This window comes from Uloborus diversus, chromosome 5 (genome assembly GCF_026930045.1).
Source record: "Uloborus diversus isolate 005 chromosome 5, Udiv.v.3.1, whole genome shotgun sequence".
Classification (NCBI taxonomy): domain Eukaryota; kingdom Metazoa; phylum Arthropoda; class Arachnida; order Araneae; family Uloboridae; genus Uloborus; species Uloborus diversus.
Window position 1 is genome coordinate 41,648,242 of NC_072735.1, and position 14,222 is coordinate 41,662,463.

General features: G+C 30.3%; 1 protein-coding gene across 1 annotated transcript in view; it reads left to right on the forward strand.

Moving 5' to 3' along the window:
* The window catches only part of LOC129221948 (cell adhesion molecule Dscam2-like), a 157,864-nt gene extending 145,651 nt beyond the window's left edge, over positions 1-12,213 (forward strand). The window contains 5 exon segments of the mRNA XM_054856340.1: positions 2,979-3,042; positions 4,972-5,074; positions 8,869-8,981; positions 10,668-10,750; positions 12,003-12,213. Coding sequence (XP_054712315.1) covers positions 2,979-3,042; positions 4,972-5,074; positions 8,869-8,981; positions 10,668-10,738 — 351 coding nt within the window. The 3' untranslated portion in view covers positions 10,739-10,750; positions 12,003-12,213.
* Positions 12,214-14,222: the final 2,009 nt, after the last annotated feature.

Sequence of the window (14,222 nt, forward strand, 5' to 3'; positions counted from 1 at the left end):
ACTGTCAGTTACTTGACCCTTGTCTTTTACTGGTGCCGTTACCCTATGTCTCATACAGCTGCTTTCTACCAGCACGTTACGGGAGACTCAATTTTCAGATTCGCCATGATCGATAGACAGGACTAACGAACCAGGAATGAAAAAGGAAAAAAAAATCTATCTGTGAGTTATGTGATTTTATGACAATTTTTGTTTTGTTTTTTACAACTATCTAAAACTAGTAAAACTGCTTCCATCGCCACTACGATAAGTATTAAATCTTACAATCTATGAATCTCATTTACAAAAATGCCTGTAAAAAAGTATTTTAAAACTGGTAGGTTTTGTTATTCTTTTGGATATGTTTATCATGCAAAGTATCAAAACTAATTGCGATCTGAAAGAAAATATATTTATAGATAACACGGTATTATGTACTGCATGCAGTTGTAATTAAAATGAAACAAATTATTTATGACAAAAAATATTCTAACGCATAAAATCATTGATTTTAGTTTTGTACTCACGAGTAGTGCTATCGCTTTTTGAACATTATATAATGGTGGTGAGGGAGATGTAATGATAGCCACTGACAAGCCTTGACGTCTTAGTTTTCAATTTTCTGGTTAAGTACCGTTGACCCTGCTTAATGGAATAGCCAATTTTGCGCAAAAATAGTTCTAATCAGCAGAACACTCCATTAAATTGGATTGAAATAACAACAACGGTTTGGTACATTGCAAATGTCTTACATTAAGCGTGTTATTATTTGTACAGATATACTAATAAGCGGGATTGACTATATAGTTTTCATTTAACTTTTACGGGCATATTTATCAAGCAGGACCAGATAAGGTATGGTCACATGGGTAACAGGCCTGGGAAACCAAAACTTGGAGAGCACCAAATCTATGTTTTTTTTTACTTCCTTTTACAAAAAAGGAAGCATTGTATTCGCGAAAAAAAGAATCGCTCAAAAATTGACCTTAATTTCCATTTTTGTCACTCCCGAATGAATATTGATTTTTTTTTTTTTTCGACTCGACCACACTTGGATAAGTGCCTAAGAATGTATAGACACGCGAAATATCCATAATGACGATTCCCGAGTTAATTATAACGAATTTTCTCGTGACGTCTGTATGTACGTATGTATATATGTATGTGCGGATGTGCGTATGTATGTCGCATGACTCAAGAACGGTAAGTCCTAGAAAGTTGAAATTTGGTACGTTGATTCCTAGTGGGATCTAGCTGTGCACCTCCTCTTTTGGTTGCATTCGGGTGCTTCTAAAGGGGTCCTTTGCCTTTTTTTTTCGGGGGGGGGGGAGAATTATTGTTAATATCGATGTAAACTCAAGTGCTGTTATAATTTGGAAGACACTTGGCGATATATCGCCAGTCTTTTGATCGCCAAGTTTTGTCACCAACTTGGCGACAAATTTGGCGATTGTTTTTTTTTTTTTAATCTGTTTTAATTTGGCCTCTGTTGGTGGTATTTAGAGAGTAAACTACTGGATGACATTTAAAAAAAGCCAGTAATGAGGAAATTACATTAAATTGGAGTAAAATAAAGTCATGTGATGCACACATCAGCTCGGTTTTTTTTTTTTTAATTTGTAGTTAAAACTACGGCAAGATGCAAACATAAAATCAATCAACGAAAAAAAACAGTACTTTAAAAACAAAATATTTTATTATTTCGTTATATTCTGTAACTGAGAGTTAAGGACACCAATAAAAGTTTGTTCTATGTCTTTATTAAAATCACAGTCAGGCCGGCGTGGAAAAAAATATCATTCCCGTTTTTTCTGAAAAAATATAAATAAAGTAAAGTAAAAAAAAAATCGGAAAACTGATTTTTTCAAGAAAAATATTACAAAAAGTCACATTAAAAATTTTGTTTAAAATTAATTACCAGTAAAAACTGGAAATGAAAATTTAAAACCTATCCATTTTTCATCGTTTTTCATAAAGCGTGAAGACGAGCTTTACTTATTTATAATTTTCACTTTTAAGTAAGCGTCTAACTCCTTTATTGCATAATTGTGTGGTCATTATGTTCTACTTTCAACATATGTTTTTTTTTTCTTTTTCGATTCTTTGTTTGCTTGTTTTTATATTTTCCGGCTACCTTGAGAACATACACATTTTCAGCATTTTCATGTCGTAAAATCATCAATAAAGAATAGTTCATTGAAAAAGAAGAAACTAGCAAAAGTAAAAGATATACACTTAACTCTTAGAATTAAAGCGCTATAAAAATGAAATACAGTTTGTTGTGGATTTATAATGTTTCGCTTTCAAAAGTAAAATACATGCATACTGCGGCTATGCATCAAGATAATTTCTTCTTTTCTTATCAAGATAATTTCATGCTCAGTGTCTTGCATTCATTGGTTTAAAATATTGGAGCGTCATTGAATAATTTAAGCTTTAATACATCTTACTTTTGTTCCAGACTGCAACCTATAAATACTACACTTTTTAACTGACCTGACTTTATTTTAGTGTACTTTCATTTATTTTTTTAAAACGTGTATGACCATTGCTATGTTAAAAATTCAAAAGTTAATCTCTTAGAAACAGAACAACACAGTACTGATTTGTTTTTCTCAAAAACTGTTTGTTCCTGTAAATAAAAGAGTGAGTAAACAAAAAAAAAAAAAAAAGAGTGAGCAAATTAATAAGTCATTTTTAAACTATTTTACTAAATAGTTTCAGTGTTTCTAGTATTATAAATGAACATTTGTACTAAAAAATTAAAAACCTTTTTGAATTTTATAAAGTTCTTTTGTTCTCATTTTCGTGTGAATTTTTCAAAGCTACCTCATAATGGTCTGTCTTCAAAGGAATAAGATTCATATTCAGTTTCTAACAATGAATCAATCAATCTCCCAATATAATTTGTTCTGCTTTACTCTGTTGGTTTCTCATTGCCCAGAAAGTAGCTGATTTATTGAGGCAGAAGAAGAGCTTATGTAATTTATTTCTTACAGCCGGAGAAAAGCGAGAGCAAATACGAGACCCCGGCAATTTATTTTCCTGCATATCATCACACAGGTACTTATCGATGATTTAGATTATTCTTCTTATATTTTCTTACATTCCAATGTATCATCATGAAATTGATGTTTACAATAAATATAAATAATATAGGTCATGCTTTATTATTCTTACAAAGTGTCAAACCTATTTCTTGTTTTGTCTTTTTGCACATTATTTGACATGTTTCCTTCTAGTTTTCTTTTTATACTGTATTTAAAACATTCTCAAACAATGTATTGGCCTATTTGTTTTTTATATTTTTTATTTCTTTCTGACGAAGTAATTTTTCTGAAAAGATAAAGCAGCTGTAAGAGATGTTCAGTACTGCAGTGTTTATCCCTTTTAGATGATATATTTATTGGTCCCTCTTTTTCTCTTCATTTGAGGAAATAATTCAAGTTGAAACAAACGATATATTTTGAAAGATATGAGTGTATGTTTACCTCATTAACCTTTAAGAACACGGAAGGCATACTGAGTACGCCACTCAGCGAGAAAGCAGCTGTAAACTTCATAATAGTCACTTGACCAACACCTGGCCATTATTTACCCTTCCCGCTCAGTGACGTAATTGTGTTTAGAGTCGAAAGTTGCCGTTTTCTTTTGTTCTTTTTAATTATTTTTTTTATAGAAACCACAAGTAAATAATAAAATTTTATATGAAAAAAGCATAAAGAAATAACAAAGTGCAATTGTAGAGCTGCAATAATTTTTCAACAAATGCCAATGAGTTGTTGCAATGATTAAATATCATTTATATTTATACTTTTTTTTAAATTTCCTTTTCGTGAAATTCGCAAGTTAATTCGTATGTTAATTCATTTGAATCTTGTTGCAACAGTACTATACATTGTACTAAGTAAGAAAATCTTTAAAAGTCTATAACTAATCTTTAAAACATGCTGGCGTACGGAGTAAGCTTTTCTTGTTCTTACGTTACTTCAAACCGTCCTTGTTATTGAAATTTAAAATGTTTTGTTAGTTTATGAACAGTTGGGGAAAAATCATTTTAATTTATTGGAAAAAAATTCAGGAAACATTCAATGGAAAGAGCTTATAATGATGATATGTTATACAAAACGGTATATTTTAATTGAATGCTAGTTACGTAATATGCGTTTTGCGCAATAAGAAACAGCAACGTTATAAAAGCAACTGTTCTTCTTGATCTAAGATTTTATAAAGTTAGAAAGTGATTGATTAAATAAGTTTTAAAGCTATCATTTTTTTTCCGAAACGGGAAAAAAATATTTTTGACGTAAAAGATTCATTAAGCTCATGATTTCATCATTTATAATTACCTTTAATAATGATAAAAAGTAAAAAGGTTTTGTAGAAAAATATTTCCTCCTTTTTTATGTTTACTATTAATTTAGCTATTTACAGTTAACATTCTATATTTAGGAATGTGCTTGAATTTAAAATAGTTTTCATTAAAGCTACGGAGTTTGACTGGAGTTTGACTCTATAACGACAGACTCCGACACCTCGAACTTGAAAGACTCTTACTTCGAGTCTTTTATCCCAAAATCAGTCTGACTTCGGCTTTATATTACTGACAGAGGAGCAGACTCGGAAGAAAAATATCTGACTCTCACTCCTTTACACTAAAATCAGCCAGATTTCGTGTTTCCGACATCGAAACGCTGGCAGAAGTGGAGACTGAAGAAAAAGAATGCCCGATTCTCTCTCCTTTACACTAAATCCAGCAAAACTTCGCGATTCCAATTTCGCTAGCCTGACAGACGTACAGACTAGGGAAGGAAAATACCCAAATATATCTCATTTGCAGCAAAATCAGCCAAACTTCGTTATCCCGTCTCATTCCTTTACAATAAAGTCAGTCAGACTTTAAAGCCTTAGTTTTAGTTAAATATTGCTAATTGGTAAAAGATAAATAGTATTTAATAATGACATCACTTTATATCATCAATGTTTTTATAGGTGTTGAGCTTTTATCACATAGAGAAAGAGTTATTTATAGTGTTGCAGATTGCAGTAGAGAAAAGAGGGAAAAAAAGAACTTATGGAAGGAATCAGGAGATGAGTAAGTATCATAAAACTGTCTAATGAACTGCACAAGAGACTGTTTCCCGCACGTGGTTTTCCACTTTTATACATAGTTCAAAAATATTAAAAGTGATTTTTATTTTAGTTTTCTAAAGCTTATTGATAAACGATGAAAACACGTTTTTAATGATTATTCAAAAAAAAAAAAAAAAATCAAAGCTTATTTTTTTTACTGTGTTATTTGCAGCCAAGGTATAAACAAAATCATACCCTATTTTCTATTAATAAATTGTTTATTTCAGAAAATCGTTCACTTCCTTTTTTATAAAATGATATTATTATAGATTTTGAATGGACAACTATGGGCACACCACCTGATGCAAAAACCTGTCAAATATGAAGACTTTCAATGGGTTGTATTTTGTCTTCAAATCTCCCTTTGTTGCAGAAACCCGTCAAGTGAAATCACATGGTGGTTTTTGTTTTATATGCACAATAAAATAACATCGCGTATAAAAACTAAATGTTTTATAACGCTACAACTAATTTTGTTGCAATTCCAAATTCAAACTATCAAATGGAATGCAGCATTGTTGCCAATCGCTATAGCAAAAAGTCCTGTTGCCAAATCATGCTAATGTATTGCAGTTTCTGCAGCAAATTTTGTGTTCGTCTTGTTTTTATAACGATGAAACTTCTAGGAGGGGAATTCGAAAAGAAAATAGTATTCCTTTTGAAGTAACTACTTAGAAAGAGTTTTATTGCAACATTACTTACCGAGGAAAAGTGGTTACTAAGTAGTTTTTTGACCGTTTAACCTCCTAAACATTCACACTCAAAAAATATTATGCAGTTCTGGAGCTCTGAACATTGATCGCATGTTTATCTAGAAAAATAGATTAAAAGAAAAAAAAACAATGACCTGAAGAAGTTGGCTAAGCATACTATATGCTATGAATATTTTTTGGTGAAATCCTCCAGTGGCTTACGACCCAAGTTACCTGCAACATCGACGTAGTGTATGAAAATGAGTAAAATAAAAACTCAAACATTAGGCTTTTCCTATACATTCATGTTTTATGTTGTCTCGTTTGTCTTCGATTATTTCTTTATTTTACGTTCCTCATTTAACTGATATTTAAACTTAAACATAAATATATAGTGCTTTTTTATTTACAACCTAAACAAACTTTTCAAAATCAATATTTAAGCAACTTAATCAATTAATATAAAATCAACTTTCTTTTTTCAAGTAAAAAGTTTTATTTTATTGTAATAACACTTCTTACAAACAAATACAACAAATACACTTACAAACAAATTAAAAATAATTTGCAAAAAGAAAAGCAATGGAATTAACCCCAATCATTATTTGTTTTTGCAATACAAGTTTCAATAAAGTTTTTCTACGCCAAAACCTTCACTAGTTTTTTAATTAGGAATTTTTTGTTTGTTTGTTTCTTTGTTTTTTTGTTTTGAGTTTTCTGAAAACTTAAAAAAGTGCTTTTGATGAGTTTCTAAATAAAAGTTTCAAATGAGCAACTGAATCTTGCTATATGTGTGTCAAAATCTTTTGATATACTAACTCAGTGCTGCAAGTAGAGGGACTAACGCGATAATTATAAAAATATGCTATAAAGTGAGGTAGTCCTGGTATTTCTAGAACAAAAAATTGCAGTCATTTTGTTTCATGTATTGTAAGAGATTTTAACTCAAAATGTTACGACGTGAAGCAGTTGTTATATGTTGCTTAGATTTTTTTTTTTTGCCTACTTTCCCACTAAAAGCTGGAGAAAGAAGAAAAAAAAATTAAAAAGGACTTAGTGTATCTAAAAACGATCGCAGAAAACTTTTAAAAAAAAAGTCAAAAATAAATAAAATAATTAATCAAATATTAAAAAATTAAAAATTGGAAAGTAGGGCACTGAGATGGGGGAAAATGTCGGACTGTCTGTCTGTCTCCCCCTAATAACTTTTGAGTGGATAATTTAATTCAAACAGATTGTTTTTTTGTTGGAAAGATCTCAACGAGAAAACCCTCATTCCCATATTTCACTTTCTGATTCCAACAATTTTTGCTCAACTTTGAACAGTTCAAGTCATTTAACATTAGCCCCTATGGGGAAAATCAAAATCTATATAGATCCCAAACTTAATGGCGAATTTGCTTTAAACAAATTTTGTCGGTAATAGCTCTTGAAGAGCAACTCCGACTCCTAAATCACAAAATTGTTTGGGCTCCGACTCTAACTCTGTAGTTTAAAGTAAGATCTTTGGCAGAGTTACGGACTTAAAGAGAAAATGACACTCAGAATCCGAGTCTTTGAATCAAAACCTTCGACTCCTGACTTATTTGCCCCAAAATCAGATCGACTCCGACTCAGCAGCATTGATTTTTTTCGTGAAAAAATTATTGTTGATATGATTTGTTTTTATTTTAACTTTAAAGTTTAAGTTTATGTACTCCAGTTTTGGCAACGGCTAATGAAGTGAAATTTGAAGTTATTTATGTTTTATCATAAGAGCTTAGCAGACTTTTTTTTTTTTTAATGAAGAAAATTATTTCCGTAAGTTTACATTTTGTCATTTTTTTATGCATTTTTGAAATTATTTCTCAACGTGGGAAAGAAAAACATTTTTTTTCTTTTCCTTTTTTTATAATGTATTTGAAAGGCTACGGAGAAGAACGATCAAAGTTAATTTTTTCTAAAAAAAGCTCTGGTTAACCTATGGGAACACGTAGATTATTACAGATAGTATTCAAGAGAAATATTATTCAGGCAAGAATCATCATAGTGAGTTAATTTTAACCGGGAAGAATGAGGCTAACTTGGAAACGATTCGAGATTTCAAGCTCAAAAACGAAATGAGTTAAATTTTAACATGGTGGACTATGATCATTCTTCCCCGTGGCCGTTCATTTATTTTAATGCGCTTATTATTTTTCTTTTGCTTCTTGAAAGCGATTAAAGATTTTTGTTTTTAATTGAAAAACTATATATTAGCTGCTTTCTTTAAAAGGTGATGCCATTGTTCATTTGTTTATTTTTTACGTATGTATTTCTTTAGTTGAGCGAAGCTTATTTTGTTTCTTGAAATCAGATCAAATTGTTAAAAGGTTATGTTTGACATTAGTGGCGCACACAGGAATTGCGCAAGGGGAGGATCCTAAGTCGAAAGCATCATTCTCAAATCATACCCCATGACGCTAATAAACATATTGATTTTATCTATAACCATGTGCAAAAAACATATAACGATAAACTATTGAACAAATGGTTAGCATTTTGTAATGAAATATACTTAAATAAATCAACAGAAAGAAAGATAATTTACGCTTTGAACTGTCTCATACTTTAAAAATGGACCCAAGTTCATAGAATCCCATTTTAATCTGTAATTACAAAACTAAAAACAAAGTTATTACTGTGTATTCATGTATAATCACCATTCTGCTTCTTGTAGGCAACTTGTTATAGAAGTGCACAATATTTAAAAAAATCTTTCATTATGAGGATTTTTTTTTTCACTTATAAGAACTGAAATTACTGTTACCTCCGTTTGAAATTATTCTACGTACATAATACATAGAAACGTAATAAATTGGTGAAAAAACAAGACCTATGGGAAGGGTCCTAACTCCTTAGACCCCTGCCTTGTGTGCGCCACTGTTTGACACAATTTGCAGTCTCAGTTAGTTTATAGAATATCGATTATATACTCGAAGTCGAAGTATGTGCAAGAAGAAGTAGGCTCTTTTAGTTCTAGACAGAATTTCATGCTAAAAGATCTAATTTAGACCTTAATTTTTTGCTTTCCTTCTAATTTTAGTAACTCTAGCACAGAGTCAGACACCGAAGACATTGTATATGCTGTACATTCTTCAGATGATAGAATAGTGCGAGATGAAGCAAGGGAGTCAGAAACTGAATGTGACAGACTATGTATGTACAAGATAACTTTTTTGTTTGTTCTGCTATGAAGGTGTGTAAAAAATGTAAATGTTCTAATTTTGGAGAGGAAAACCTTTTAATTACAATTTTACTATCGTTTATAATGTACCTTTGTGTCTTAAGTGATATTCTCAGTGTCAAGAAGACGTCTTTAATACGTCTACTTGAAACAGAAAAAAAAATCTATATGCATTTTTTAAAAAATGCTTCAAGAACTAACCAAATATGCATTTTAAGTAATGACATGCACTTTTTTCTCTTTGTTTATTTATTTATTTATTTATTTTCAATACGATATGCAATGTAGTTGTGTAGGTGTGGTAACTTATTCAGTAATAAATACTCAAACAATCCAACACAAATAATAAGAACAGTTACTTCAGAGAAGAGCCTTAAAATTTGTTATAGTTGTTATGTTGTATTTATATGTTATTTATGCAGAAAGACTGATAATAATGTGCACATTTGTTATGTGTCGAAGAAACCAATACTTCGTTTACGTTATTTAAGTACTTGTTACATTTAATTTAATTATTTTTTTTTGTTATGTGTTTTATTCAATATAAAATAATAAATTCATGAGCACTTTTTAAGCATATATTTGAATGATCCTTGTGCTTAATTAAACAAAAAAAAACAAAAAAAAAAAACGAAAAATGGTCTTTCACTACAAATTGCACCACAAATATTTCTATCTACAGGCTAAATTATTACAGCTTCTTCTAGCACGCCTGATTAACCAGTGGCTCTACATAAACGTTGGCTACCCGACTAGCCGAGATAAACGAAAGTTGGGACAAACCTAACTTTGCAGCATTGTGAAGGTTACACATATCATAATCGCAGCATTACAATGCTTCCATGTTAGATTTGCCCCATATATAGTTGGCAGTACCACTTTACAGTTTCGCGCGTAGACTCCTCGGATGGCGTAAGGGCATGTCGTAGACAAAGGAGGAATACGAAGGGATATTTCGTTTATTTGTCCAATCACCGCTAGAGCAATCACTTTTCTACGACATTTCATTGATTTGTCCCAAATGGTCTATTTCATGAAGTATTTTCAGTTGATATTTACAGTTTTCCAGTCAAGTATAAATCGGGGAAGTTCTGTGAGCAAGTTTCACGTTAAGGTAAACGAGGATACGTTTCATAAACAAGCTATAATGAAAAAATAACAGAAATTATCAAATACAATGCTTGAAGCATGTTTGACTGCATATCTGAGTTTACGTAAATTATTTTAACACTAGTTATAAGCCTAGAATGATTATTTTGGCATACAATATTACCAAAGAAAAAAAATACATACAAATGAGTGGTTTATTGAACGCGGAACAAACGTGCGCTCGCTGCATCAGGTGATGAGGATACGTTTTGCTTGCCACATAACGTAATGGATCATGAAACTTCGAAACCAGTCAGAAATCAAAGAAAAAAAAAAGATACACTTCAATGTAGGAGTTGCAATCAATGAGAAACAGTAACAGTTAAAAAACAATTAAAAAACTTAATAATTAAACCTATAATTTGGTTACATGCTCAAGTTTTATGCAAGTATGTTTTCGAAAACATTCAAAAAGAAAGTATTGCATCGTATGTTGGCTACTCTTTGATATTACTTCATAAAACTTTGTGAAATTAAAATCACTTTTGCAGTAACTTTTTTATTCTTAGGGAAAACATATGAGAGTTGCCAGTATGAAGATACGAAGAGATGGTCTGCTGAACATGCAGTTCTGAGCTAGAACATGAAATATGTAATATACAATCTTATACTTGTAACTATAAATAATAATCATTTCTTCTCATCTTTTTAAGTTGGAAGCTTCAAAGTTAATTTTCCATCCATAAGAAATAAGTTAAAATATAAATTATTTAACTAGCATGCATTGAATTTAAGATATAAAACGTTTTTCAAACTGCATATTAAGAATATTGAATCAAACAAAATTTGATAATTTCAAATTTCAGATGTAGGGGAATGTGGGGTAAAGTGAAATGTTTAAGATCCCTTACTTTTCTCAATATGAACAAATTAAAATTTTGTTCTAAAATGTACTTTTCATAAAGAAAGAGCAATATATTTTATAATAAAAATTGCACTGAAACATTATTTTTTTTTGACAGTAACTTTGTACCTCCAAAAATAAGTGGATTTTTTTTTTCATGGGGCAAAGTGAAAAATGTTTGATTTTTTTTAATGAAATATTTTTTATTTGTTTAATGACGATATTTTTAATAAAATAAATGAGTAAATAAAAGAATGAATGAATAAATTAAAAGGAAAGGTAAAAATACAAATACAAAATTAATTAATTCATTAATATACGAGAAAAAAAATAAATCAGAAAATAATGAACACATTAGAAAATAAGTGAAAGAATAAATAAATAAGGTATTAATAAGGTAATAATGTAATGAAAGAATGTTAATTAAATAATTTAATACGCGAGTGTTTTGATAAAGTATTGAATAAGTAAACAAAACGAGTTATCTCCATTTGCTCCATCCACTTTACTCAGTATGCGCTAGAATAACTGTACAAATAATTTTAAACACAAATAAGCTTTATATTCAACAAATACATGCTTCACGGAATATTTGTAAATCTCAATTAATATTTAAAATGTTAATAACAAGAACTTTATCATTTCACAATAACAAAAATAATTTTTGACCACAACAAAATATCACAACAACCGTATCATTTTTTTAAATTGCTTTTAATATATTCTATGATTTTCAGAGGTAACATTAACATGACGGGAATATACTACATGTGTCACTACATATTTAAAAAAATACCATATAGGTGGCGCTAAAAACGGAGTAAATGTTTCACCATTTCACTTTGCCCCGCTAGATCACATTGCTCTACATTCCCCTACTACACATTTAAATGATTTTCAGCCTTTAAAACTATAACCTAAACACGTTTGTTTTTTTGTGATTTTCAGATATTTATATGTACGTTGTTTGTAACGTATCTTTTTTCTTTCTCTCTTTTAGATGTTAAAATTACGTGCCAAGATTATCTGTTATGTACATTGTCCCATTTAAAGATCCTTCAGATGGATACACAATGTGCATCTGAATGAAAGTCAATTCTATGTTGTGCAGTTACGGATTTTATGGTTCTTGAAGTGTTAAGTTTGTAGATTAAACAAATGTGATATATTTGAAACCTGTTGTGCATCATTTGTGTACAAGAAATTTTATCTAATAAATAACCTTTCTCGTAATGTGAATTTTTTATTTTTCTAAATACATTCTTTTGAATTACTAGTTTATGAAAAAAGAAGATCAAAGTATATTTCAGGAATAATTAAAAAAAAAAAAAACTTGAAAATATACATTTTAAAATTGGAGATGCTAACTTAAGCCAGTGATTATCAACCTGTGGGGCGCGCTCCAATAGGGCGGCATGAGCACACTTGGAGGTGGCGCGAAAATATCCAAGAGAAAATATTATTTAAAAAAACTGATTAACTGACTGAAAGGAAAAGCAGCCATACAAAAAGAAAAGAAAATGCATTTCAACATATTTAATTATGTATCTTATTAAAGTTAACAGCTTCTGAATCAAAACACCAAATTAAAGTGAAGTTTCGTAATTATTAGTGACTTCCCTGGGCCTGTCTGGAAAAAACAAAGTTTTTCGAAGGATGGCTTAGTATTAGAAACAGCCACTCTTAGTTCTGTTTCTATATTTAACCGAGATCTACATTTTGTCTTCAAAGAAACCACAGCAGAAAATACAGTTTTACAAAGGTACGATGTTGAAAATGGTAATAGAATGCGAAATGCCATTGTTTTTAGTGCGAAAAAAAGAATCATCTACTCATAACCGAAATTCAAATAGTGTTTTATTATTAAATTTTCTTTTGGCTTCGACACTTGTCGTAAAGCCTATGAATATTTTTTCTTCATCAATGGAGAGTCTTTCGGAAACCTTATGAAATTAATCTCTAACCCACATGTAACTTGCTATTAGTTTGACGTGTGAAAGTTTTTTTTTTTTTTTAATTCTTTGCCAGCATGGCTAAATGATTTTCAATGGTTACAAAAACAACTTTTACATGTTCTTTTTTAGCTTTGTAAATTTTAGTACTTTTAGAAGTTGATACCGCATCTAGGTCCTAGATTGCTTCCGTAGTAATATTAAATTTGTTTACGAAATTATCAATATTTGTATTTAATAACCTGCTTCGTCCCAACTAGGTTCAGTTTCAAATTTTGACTTTGTCATCGTATTGACGGGGGGGAAGGGGAGGGGCGTAAGCTCCTGTCAGTGTTCAAATTGAAAGGGAGCGCAAAGCCTAAAAAGTTTAGAACCCATGACGTAAGCAAATACATGCTAAATACAGTCCTTCAATCAGAAACAGTTGTATGTGGTGTTCGTCTTAGTGTAACCCTCCTCCCTTGATTTCCCCTTTCAGTGCTAACTTTTGAGATACTTGGATGGGGGAGGTGTAAATAATATAATGTCAGCAAAACAGGGAATAAACCATAAAATACAAATTGTTCAATATATAGACTTTGTTTAATGTTTTGCATTGCTTTTTTGAAAACCTTATAATATATTATAAATTTAGCAAAGTTTACAAAAGATCTAAGTATTGACATACCACATGAACATATCGCCGCCTCAGAGCAACAGTAAGACATCTAATTCCAGGAATAACACTAAGATATCCTACTGTTGCTCTGAGGCGACGATATTTGTGAAGGGTATACGTGAACAATCCCGCCATTCAACAAGAAGTTCATTCTAAGAAAAAACGCATTTGATATTTTGACTGATGAAATATTCCCCTAGTTCCACTAATTTTAAAATAATTATTTTAGTTAACTTAAAGGGATAAAAAATCAAAAATCATCTCAAAAGGTGATAGATTACTTGAAAAGTATAGCCATCACCAGCAACCACTAAATGGGTCATTATTCTGATTCCTTGAAAAAACTGACTAACCAAGTTTTTTCCTAGTAACTTTAGTGCATTTTCATTTTTTAAATATTATAGTTTAAATTTATCAACAAATCAACTTATGAAAATTGGGTCAGTTAAAAAAATAATAAATAAAAATTTAACCAGTCATTTGTTATTCAAGTGCTACTGCTACTATACATATAATGTGAATTAGCAACTTCATAAAAAACAAAATTTGGATACTGATTTTAAAAAAAAAAAATGTGCTTCCATCAAAAAAAAAAAAAAAAAACAAAAAA